Genomic DNA, 11,520 nt, shown 5'->3' on the forward strand with positions numbered 1-11,520 from the left:
TCTTTCCACTCTGCCAAGCCCCATTCGTCCCCAGTGGATTGTCATCAGCCTCATCTTAAGTGTAAATGTTTTTCTCTGCCTTCTCCTATGGCCAAAGCCCTGGTGTCTCTCCCCTCCCCACTGCCCCATCAGCTAACTCACACACCCATGCCTGTCCTTCTGTTACTGCTGCCCTGAGCTGGAGGGTGCTGCTGGCACAGGTTGTCCCCAGGTCTTTGGCTCACCACTGCAGCCAGCATGAAGGGGTGTGAAAGGAGAAGGTTGGCAATTGGTCTTCATAACTGGGTCAGATTCTACTTGTGACAGCAGCAAGAGACAGACACAGGTGCCTGAAGCATGCATACATGAACATGAATTTTGCAGCTCCAGGCAGCTGCTGGGCTCTCACCCATGGTGAGGTTGGCATCCTGGCCGTGAACCATACTCTTTTCTGTGTCCTGTGCTCTTTCTCTGCTCTCCTTCCCCAGGACTCTCTTTAGAGCCACAAAATGCCTTCTTCCCATTTAGGAGCGTCTCCCTGGAATATTGATGGGAATGTCTCGTGGCATGGTTTTTTTCCCTTCTAGCTTGCCAGCATTAGCTGCTAACTCTCTCTGCCCTTTGTTTGAGGTCTGAAATCGAATGAAAGGAGAAGGTCATTTTGTTTGCCCAACAGCCAAATCCAACAACTAGGTAGAAAATACAGTGTTCTCTTGCTCCTGGAATAAAATCTTATTAGACTAATTGCTCTATTTATACAACTAGTCCTCTTCCTATGAAATCATATTTTGAAAGAGGAAAAAATACTTTTCACCATTGCTTACATTTTAATGAGTTTCAAAGTACATTTAGATCCTGTTATCTTGACTCACAATTACACAGGGTTAGTTTAAACTCTATCATCTGGAACATCCAACAGTTCAAAACCAAAGCTGCCTTGTGTGTAGCACAGTCCACAAGACATGAGTAGTCCTGTACCTGTCACCAAATTTTCAAAGAAGTAGCTCCATTGCACCTATCTTCCTGCATTCTGTATCTACCTTCTGTTCCTAACGCAGATACAATCACACATTAAGACCTGAGTATTATTTGTATTCCTGTTCTAAGATTGTCTTAGAAAAGATTTGCTGTCAAAAAAAATTATTTTCCAAGGACTGTTTCTACCACCCACCCCCTCACTGTTGGAGCCTGGGACTGTGAAAGCAGAAACAGATCTTGTTCTATCTTTCCTGGCTACAAAGTGGAGTAACAGGGAGAGCCAGATGAGCCTCAGAGTCAAGGCTGACCTCAGATTTTACCTTCCAAGAGGCTTTCAATCCATGCTTCTGCCCTTAGAAAGAACAGGATGGACCTACAAGTGGTTTAACAAGATACTCACTAATACTATCATTTCTTGAGGGCTTTCTTTGTGCCAGGCACTTTACATTGGTTATCCCATTTACTCATCATAACCTTATGAAGTACAGGGAAATCTTCATTTTATAGCTGAGGAATCTGAGGCCCAGAGAAGTTAAGAAATCTGTCCAAGGTCACACAGCTCCTCAGTGGTGGAACTGGTATACAAACACAGGCAGTCAAACTACAGAGCCTGACCAGTTAATCTCTGTGTCCACAGTATCAGAGGAGATCTTAAATCCTTTACATATCCTTTCCTGGTTTACAGGAGGCTTCCCAGGACATTCTCATCATACCAACTGGGCCTAGATCACATACATTCTTCACTGTAGAGCTACTACCCTCAGGAGGGAGCATGGCTAAGGGCTTTCCTCTGTATCCTGGAGAGAACTGTGATGTTGCTCATTCTCAAGGCCAGGTGTGCCTCTGATTCCTTTAGTATCCTCTAGTTAAATTGCACTTTAATGAGGGCCACAGAAGGAAGGGGATATAAAATGAGCCCATGAGTTCTTGGGCTCTCTCTTTTCCCTGCTGTCCAGTTTGAGACTTACATTTGGGGTGGAGTCAGATTTTCCACCCTGGCCCCTCACTCACTCTGCAGTTTATAAAGTGCTTTTATTGGCCCTAGAAAACATTCTGCTTCTTTTAGTAAATGTGTCTAGAATCTTTCACAAAGTCACATTATTTTCCTTTTTGGCTGGCTTTCCATTTTGGACCACAGTCAGGGAGAAGGTCAGTTAAGGCAAGGCAAATTTTAAGTGTGACTTTAGACGTGAATGAAAGTGATTGCTCTAAAAAGCATTGTTGTTAATTTGTTTGGCATTTGGGTCCCCTTAGGGCCATAAGTAAATAGAGGAAGTTTTCTGCAAAAGGTTGATGCTGTCACCATTCACAACAGCAGGAACAGGGTGTTTAGAGGGAGTCCTATGCCCAGCTGTCTTACTCCATTTTCTGTTGCTATAATTGAATACCTGAGACTGGGTAATTTATAAGGAAAAGGAATTTACCTCTTACAGCTCTGAAGGCTGGGAAGTCCAAAGTCAAGGTGCCATATCTGGTGAGGGTTTTCTTGCTTGTGGGGACTCTCAGCAAAGTCCCGAGGTGATACAGGACATCACATGGCAAGGAGGTTCATGAGAGATGGCCAAACTGGTTTTTTACAACAGACCCAGTCCTATGATAACTAGCCCTCTCCCTCCATAAACATTAATCCATCAGCTTATTAACCCATTAACTCATGAATGCAGTAATCCATGCATTCATGAGTTAATGCTCTGCCCTCATGACCCAATCACCTCTTAAAGGCCCCAGCTCTTAATACTATCGCACTGGAGATTCAGTTTCAACATGATTTTCAGAGAGGACAAACTACAGCACCAGCCAAGGGCTGCAAGCTCCTCCTCCTACCTCCAGCTCTGCACACCTATGCCGGTGTGTACCGTGAAAGATTTCAGACCTGGGACTAATGTTAAATGTCCCCTTAATTACCACCTCTGCATTTTTGATGGGGTAGTCCCAGAGGGGCCACAAGTCCCCTATCCCCCAACCTTTTACCCCCTTGGCACCACTGCTAACCCTTCTTCCTCCTCGGGATGGTTCCTGTCCTGGTTTCTGTTTCATGGCATTCATCTTCCTCTGGCTTCTTCATGAGCTCCTCCAGTTGCCACCCTGGTTCTCTTCTCACTCTGTGCCAGGGTCAGGAGTCATGAAAGTCAGTGAGTGAAGCCAGCCAGGTGTCAGGCAATAGGAAGGGGTGGGACATGTGGCTGACTGGGGATATCATGCCTGTCAAAAACAGCAACCACAGCTCAGCTCCAGGCCATTTTTAGGAAAAAGGAGTGTAGGCCCAGTGTTCCAGAATGTCCCGTTTACCAAGAGAGGTTGGAAAACTTGACTTTTGTGATGTGACAGCTCCTATGTTTTAAATATTTGACAAGTAATTAAAATTATTTTAAAACACAGTATGTGGACCAAATAAAATGTGTCTGAGGCCTGGGGCTGGTTGAAGTTTTATACTTTCCACAATTTTGCCTGCCCTCCCGGCTTCAGCTCTCACTCTGTCACCCAAATGTTGATGTCTCCAAGAGTTAGATCTCTAGCCCTGGCCCGCACCCCAGATTTACACAGCTAGTCATCTCCATGGGGGTGTCCACACACCTCAAATGCAAATCTGAACCCCTCAGCCCCCCAGATTTGGCAGACTGTAAGAGCTCAAGAAGTACTCATTGTTTTTGTCTTCGTCCCCCTGACAAAACTACTGCCACTAGTGATGCTTCTAGTAATACCAACACTACAAATAATCTGTTCTCATCACGACTGCTCCATCAGACAGCCAGAGAGGACCCCGTGACCTTGGGCTCTGCCCTTTACCCCAGCCCCAGGCAGCTGTAGGACTGTGTTCATTCTTCTTCCACAAGCCCTCTAAGACTTGCTCCCAACTTTTCCTTCCCATTATCGAGAAACCCTCCTAGTTTCTGAACCTGTGTCTTTTCAGCTATCACCTCAGCTTCATAACAGTTCACCCCACCACCAATCCCCACCAATCCTGACCTCTCCATTCGGGGTTCATCAATCACACTGTGGCTAGAGTCATCTAAATCACTCACCTCTTCATATCATTTGAATGGGTCCCATTGGCTTGTGGGTGCTCCCACAAGCTCCTCGGCTGTCCCTTCATGCCAGCAGAACCAGGCAAGGCACTGCTCTGCTGACACACCAGGCGCTGGTATGTGTGTGTGCATTTGTGCATGCTGTGTCCTCGGGCATGATCATCTTTAGGCCTGCATTAATTCCATTCATCCTCTTCGTGTCTCAGCAAATGCCACCTCTTCCATGAGGCTGTCACTTGTCTTCTCACCACCAGCCCCAATGCTATTTGCCCAGTCCCTCTCCTGAGCTCCCACAGCACTTTGTCTAAGTCCTTTTTCATTTCATCCAGCGGTATAAAGTTTGCTTCCCTCTTCCCCCTTCTTTTGATTAGCTCCTTGTTGTAGAGGTGCTGTCTGTCATCTGCATAGCCCCATGAAGCCAAGGGCACTGCCTCACCTACAACAGACACCCTGTAAACCTTTGTAAATTGAATTGAAGACTTTTTTTTAGTGGAGTATGGCTGTATCTAAAAGGCTCGTGCCAAGATATTAAAAATCTACATAAAACTGGTTATTCAAAAGGATTTGTCAGAACCACAAGAGAAAGGATCAAGCTAGTGAAACGGTTATTCTACCTGTCCCCAAATCCAAGGGTGCAGTTTTTAGAAGAGGAACAGCTGTGATTTGGTCGGCTTGTCCTCAGCCAGTGCCTCTTCCAGAGCACCCCACGGAAGCTTGGGTTCAGTGCCAGGAGCAGGGAAGAATGGGCAAAGTCTCTCTTGGACACCAGGGCTCCCGCTACCCTGGCATATAGAGTTCTACAGTGTTCCTCCTGCCCAGAAGCACAAGTTGTACCCAAACATTTACAAGATGTCCTCTGCTCACATCATTGGCAAGCCTAGGAATTTCCCACAAGCCATCTGGGTCTGTTCTGCTGTCTCCTGAGTTTATTACAGCATTGTTTTTTGTTAATTAGCTCTTAGACTAGCAACTGCTTTTCCAGCAGAGATTGTATCCCATTGGCTTTCCTAAAATAATCTACTCATTTCTTTTCTGTAAGCATTTTCTCCTTTCTTCCCAAGTTGCATAGTTTCATCCAAGGAGAACCCAAGCAATATGAACTTCTAGCTTTTACAGAACTGAGTTATTTATAAGACATGTATTTCTTAAATCCACACTGACTGCTGTAAGTGTCTGGAGCAGTAACTGTTCTGATTGGACCTGTGTAGCCCTGAATGCTTCTTTTAATTTTGCATCTCACCTCCAACCCTGCACCACCTGTGGCCTTTAATTCTTTGTCACTAGGAGAGAGGAGAAGCCATTAAACCCCATCAGTGTCTTCGTTTTTATTAGCTCCTCTTTGAAGCTTTTCTAGCATTTCGCAAGGTATATCCTGTCAGATGCTTAGAAACTGTTGCGGCATCCTCCCTCAACAGTATCATTTTCATTTGACTCAACACGGTAGGCTTTACAGCTTTGGACACCTGGCATGGCAGGGGTGCCCACCTGCAAATACTGCCTTTGTGTCTGCACCTTCAACAGGATTTTTTTTTTATTTACTAAGTTCTGCTCCAAAGCAATTTCCATAAACACAGCATTACTTTTGTCTTGTGTTCACAAATCAGACTTGGAAAGGGGTGCTTGAGGGCTATCATAAGTTGTCATACGTCTGCTTAAAGATGACTTGATTTAAATAAAGGCAAAAATAAAACTTTTTATCCAAGGCAGTTTTTTTTTTTTTTTTTGAAATGGGAAATTAAATTAGCTTAAGTATCTTTGAAATTGAGAACCCCATTCAGACCATGAAAAGTGAATTATCCTGTACAAGTCCTTGGTCAGGAAGTGATCAAAACATCTTTATTGGCCATTTGGTGAAAGCAAATTTAGCCCAAAACATCTTGATAGGAACTCAGAACCAAGTAAGTTTCCCAGCTGATATAAATATAGAGGATTTATATACACACATTGCCTGAATGCTGTATGTGCTTGTTTTAGTTTTTGGTCTATGTAGCAATGGATTCTCATTAAACCTATTTCAAAACAATAGGGGTAGGAGGCACCTTGAAGAAAAAGCTTTTCATCTAAAACTATGATATCTTTGCTACATAAAGAAAACTGGCCACCTTTGATTTTCTTAGAGCCGGAACACAGAACTTTTAATTGTTCACCCTTGCTGCTCCTTCACACAGATCTTCAAAAATAATGACTCTCACTCCTCTCTCTGTGGTCTTTCAGAGAGTGGGAATCCCGGCCAGCTGGTCAGTCTCTCAGAAAAATGGCACAGCTGTTCCTAAAAGTAGCCCCATTCATAAGATGCTTGCTGTCCACGACTGCAGGGTTTGAGAAAGGCACACTATTTCATAAAGAGCTTTCTTTCTTTATAGAGGGAAGAAAAATACATGGTGTTTACAGAAGAGAAAACCGGACCCTCAGCTTTCTTCTAGTGCTCATGTCTGAAATGGAAGTAGGGAAGGCCATAAATCCACTCAAGCAATTGCACTTTGAAGGCATGATTCATACCAGCTGTTCTGCCCACGATGGAAAATCCAGCTAGTTAAGATCAGCCAGAGAGCCTCACAAAGACTGCTATGCCTGCTAATATGCAACATACCTGTTGTGAACGAATGAATGAATGACTCTCTCTCTCTCTCTCTCTCTCTCTCTTTCTCTGTCTCTCAGTTCATGACGAAGAACCCCACCATGCGCCTGGGCAGCCTGTCTCAGGGAGGTGAGCAGGCTATCTTGAGACATCCTTTCTTTAAGGAGATCGACTGGGCCCAGCTGAACAATCGTCAGCTAGAACCACCTTTCAGACCCAGAATCGTAAGTGTCCAAGGCCATTATAGTAGCCTTTCCTCTTTCTTCACATGTCACAGTGTTCCACCAAAGTCCATTGGACAGCAGACGGCCCCTGTGGAATGACAGATCAGAAGTTCAGCCTGTCACATTACAGGGCAGCCTCACCCAGGGGAAATTGAGCTCCTTGCCCCTGAGACAACATCTCTCCACGTGCCCAGGTTACACTTCTCACAAAGTTTTCAACTCTCGCTTGCCCTGGCTCCCTCCTCCCTTAACCTAAATTAAAATCTCCTAGGGTCTAAGAGGCTTGAAACTTTCCAGGTTTTCCCAAAAGAGTTTGGCTAATTAAGAAAGTCATTGTTCCTAGGCAATTTCTTCATGTTCCTTGGTCAGGGCATCTTTTTTGCCTTTCCCAAGCCCCCAAGAAACTAGACAGGGTGTGAGATGTTGCTGTACTGGGCCCGGCTCCTTGGCTTCGAGAGCCTGGGTCTGTAGTAGTGACTGCATTGCAGAGCTCAGGCTGGAACAGGCCAAGGCCCCTTTGACTGGAGAAATTACTGGGAGCACCAGAGGCACCTCTCTGAGCTATGCAGCTGAGTAGGATACATTCCTGAGGGGGTCCAGCTCATGGTCCACAAGCTGAGCTCTTGCTCATCCATGTGTCAGGAGATCGACAGTGGAATGCAGAGAAGAAAGGCTAGCAATAGATCAAGAGTTTCAGGGACAAGGAATGGTCCAAAGGCAGAGAGGGAAGTGTCACTGAGTCAGGTCAGGGAAGTGACAGGTTAATACTGTGGTAATGATCTTTTCAGCATTTGTTACAAAGTTATAAAATACACAGCTTTTCCAAACATAAGTGTGCCTAATCTGTAAAACCTGCTAGGCTGTTGGACAGCAGGTCCAGAGGTAAAGCCATTACCTTCAGTGGGCATCCCCCTTAGCTCCTCTGGAATTAGGGGGATCTTTGCTTCAGAGACTGTGACCTGTAGTCCTGATAGCACAGCTGGCCCAGCAGGGCATAATGTATCAGACTGGCCAGTAAAATGACAGGCAGTTGTTCCCTAAGCTCAGCGTTGCCAAGAAGAGCTCTTCAGGTGTACAGAACTGTGTACAAACAATAGGTGGGGCAAATGTGAACTTACCCTGCCTGTGTTGACGAATATGAGCTGGTGTGCACCTCGGTGAGGCCTGTTGGGAGGTGGTACTTCAGTGAAGTGGAGAATAAAGGGTGAGTGAGCAGGTTGGTTTGGGTGACCAAATTAATTCCTTAGCCTCCCAGTCTATGGCTGCCCTGCTCAGCAAGATTTTCATGGGATTAGTGAATTGGTGGTTACCAAATGCAATAATAATATACAACAGTGTAAAGCACTGTTTAATCATAATTATCATAACTGTAAATAATGCGACTGAAAGAGCTACAGAGCTGATCTCTGAACTCACTGGAATGGGCTAAGTCCCATGCAAGATGAGTAAGCCTCAAGTGCATAAAATCTGACCCTTGTTTCCTTTTTTGACAGAAATCCCGAGAAGATGTCAGTAATTTTGACCCCGACTTCATAAAGGAAGAGCCAGTTTTAACTCCAATTGATGAGGGACATCTTCCTATGATTAACCAGGATGAGTTTAGAAACTTTTCCTATGTGTCTCCAGAATTGCAACCATAGCCTTATGGGGAGCGAGACAGATGGAATGAGAATCAAAAGGGAATATAGATTTTCCAGGAATTGCTTTGTGGGAACTCCCCGGCATCAGCCTTAGAACAAGAATCTTACCTTCAAGGAGAAAATGGTGAACTCTATGAAGGAGGAAACTTCAAGAGATCAACTATTTCAAGTCTGGAGGGAACCACAGTACTGGAAATAGTAGATACTGACATGAGATTTTATGAAGAAGTGCACTGCTCAATCTGTGAGTTTCCGTGGCTATTTCAGGCTTCGGATAGTAACAGGAGCCAAAAGGAGAGAAGGTGTGAAGAATAAACTAGATCCTAGAAATTCTGAGCCAAACAGGCTTTTTGCTTTAAGAGACAAATCAAGACTTTCCATGGACCACTCTGCTTTTAAGCCAATGAACCCCTAACACTGGCCATCTGCAGAAGTCTCTAAATGCTAATGAAGAATTTAAAGGTCTTTTTAAGGAAGTGAATGGCTTTCCAAATATGAGGGTTCTTCAAAAAGTTCATGGAAAGATTCGTATTATCTTTTAATTCTATTTTCCATGAACTTTTTGAAGTAAGCTTGTAGAATGATTTCCTCTGAAGAAGCAACAAAAAAAAAAGGTATCCCTAGAACTCACACTTAAAGCCCTATCGTGAAAACAGATGTTGGGCCCCAAGACAACTGCTACAGCTTATTCTCTTATCCTTACTTTCATTTAATAGATATTTATTGAGCATCCAGTGAAAAAGGTGCCACAATATTCAGTATCGTAAACAATGGATTTGCGTTCATAAAGCTTTCATTCATTCCGGAGTCTACTAATTTACCTGAATGGTGTTTGCATTCTGTGAAATGCCTCACCACACTGCATATGTCATACTTCTTTGTCTGTACATAACTCTTTTTCACAGAAAATTTACTGCCACAACAGCACAATCAGCAGATGAGCTATAGGTGCTTGCTGTCCGCTGACCTGTGGAATCTGATCGTGTGGATATTGCTCTGATCAGTGAAGAACTGCACGCCACTCATGCTATGACTGGATTTATGGCTTATACATTAGCAGGTTATTTAAGTTATGTCTTAAGAGACGAAGATGTTTGTTTGATATACAATGTAAAAATTAGAAATGGATTTGGTAAACAGGGCATATATCAAAAACAGGCCTTATAATGTGTACCAAAATATGCAGTTGGAGAATTTTATCTGGCTGGAAATAAATGCATTTTGTAGCAAAAGGAAATTTTTTGTCCAGAAGGATTTATCCCATCCCCACTAGGAAAGTAGATTTCTAATCAAAATAAAAACTTTGAGCAGAATGGACAGAACTCTTAAAGCAAATTCCTGAGACTAGAGGTTGACAAGCTTCTGTATATCCCTGAAATGGATGTGGCCTGGCTCTTACTGACCAAAACTTCTGTTCTGAATCAGGGTCATGACTGCTAAGCACTGCTGCAACAGACTAACCCCTTGAAATCTCAGGGGCTAGATATAAGAAATGTTTATTTCTCATTCACATAAAGTAGAGTGTAAGTCCAGTGACCCTTCTTTATCTTATCATGGTGCCATCTGGAAAATGAAGCTTTCCAAGGTTGCCAGAGCAAAGTGCTTGCTGCTTAACTGTCTCTCCTCAGAGGGACAAGCATCACCCTCTTCTTACATTTGATCGGCCAGAACACTCTTCCCCTTAACTACAAACAGGATGGGGGGAATATAGAGCAGCTAAGGAGTATCTGGCTAGTACTGATGGTCTCTGTTGTAGGTCCTTTTTTGCATCCCAAGGTGAAAAATTACTTTTGAATGAATCAAGTAGCTAGGAGTCTCCCTTTACATTTGCTTCGCACCTAGCAATCCCTAAGAACTCTCGCCTGCGTAACTCCATCAGCTCTTCCTGACAGCCCTGCGAGCTAGGCAGGTTATTCTCGCACTATTCTCACTATTGACAGTGTGAATACTGCAGTACATTTTACAAATGAGAAGAAGAGAGGCTCAGAGAAGTTGAGGTAATTGGTTTCCCAAAGACTTGGTAGGGAGTAGATCCAGGTCTAGAGTCTAAATCTTTGAAGTTCAAATCCAGCAGACTTCTGACAAAGGGAAGGGTCATTCTGACTTAGGGACTGTTTTGGTCTTCGGGGCTACTTTGCAACACCAGGTCTTCTGTTGATCTCTGGAGTTGATTAGCTTCTTGGTTTGGTTTACTCTACTCTGGTAAAGTACCACAAAAAGTACAGCATGCTTCCTGTTTTGGTTACAAAACTCATCGTCATAGCCAGGCAAAGGACCCCAAACATTCTCTTTGATGAGTGTGTGTCATCAGTCACTCAGGAACTTCCCTCTTCACAGTCTGTTCTCAAGCCTGCACTTGAGTCCCCCCGTTTGGGTTAAGTCCATTCTTTTGAGATCATTCCAGACCTATCAGATGGATTATCCAATAGTTTATGATTTTTGCTATGATGGGATTTCTGGAACTTCTTCCTCATCCCTCTTTTATATGTGAGGAAAGAGAGGGTGTACTGTAGAGTCTGCAGTTCCTGGTTAGAGTTCTTCTTCACATCTTTGTTCTCCTAAACCTAAATTCCCCTTCTGAGGGGTCATAAGGCTGCCCTGCCTGCACTTCCTGGAGCTGGCTGGTGGCGAGCCATTCAGTCAGCAGGCACTGAGTCTGCTGGGCTCCCAGGTTCCCTGAGCTCAGCAGGCAGTGTGGAGGTCAAGACGAGGTCACGCCATGACTTTTCACTCTCGGGACGACCTTGCCTCGTGGAGGAGGAATCTTGAGACATCCTCAGGCCTTATCATCCTAGTTTCCTTCCCAGCTAGTCTTCACGCCCACACCCATTTGTCCCTGCTCTCCCAAGTTATCTCACACTGACCTAACTAAATCGAGTATTTGAAAGGAGAATAACTTCAAAGCATGTGCTTTGAGATGTGGATCAGCCTTTGACTGCAAAAGATGTTTTTGCTTAATAATAATGGCTGACATTTATTGTGTGTTTGTTATAGGTTATGTGCCCCATTATAAATACTTTAAATGTATTTATTTATCTAATACCCACCAGAGGTAGGTACTCTCATCTTCATTGTTCAGATGGGGAAACTGGTAC

At 44.1% G+C, this 11,520-nt stretch overlaps 1 protein-coding gene across 1 annotated transcript in view; it reads left to right on the plus strand.

Annotated features, from left to right (window-relative positions):
- PRKCH (protein kinase C eta) overlaps positions 1-9,602 on the plus strand; it is a 231,878-nt gene extending 222,276 nt beyond the window's left edge. The window contains exons 13-14 of the mRNA XM_063089164.1: positions 6,642-6,785; positions 8,279-9,602. Of these exons, the coding sequence (XP_062945234.1) occupies positions 6,642-6,785; positions 8,279-8,425 (291 nt within the window). The 3' untranslated portion in view covers positions 8,426-9,602. The remainder of the gene's footprint in view (positions 1-6,641; positions 6,786-8,278) is intronic.
- Positions 9,603-11,520: the final 1,918 nt, after the last annotated feature.

This window comes from Cynocephalus volans, chromosome 3 (genome assembly GCF_027409185.1).
Source record: "Cynocephalus volans isolate mCynVol1 chromosome 3, mCynVol1.pri, whole genome shotgun sequence".
Classification (NCBI taxonomy): Eukaryota; Metazoa; Chordata; class Mammalia; order Dermoptera; family Cynocephalidae; genus Cynocephalus; species Cynocephalus volans.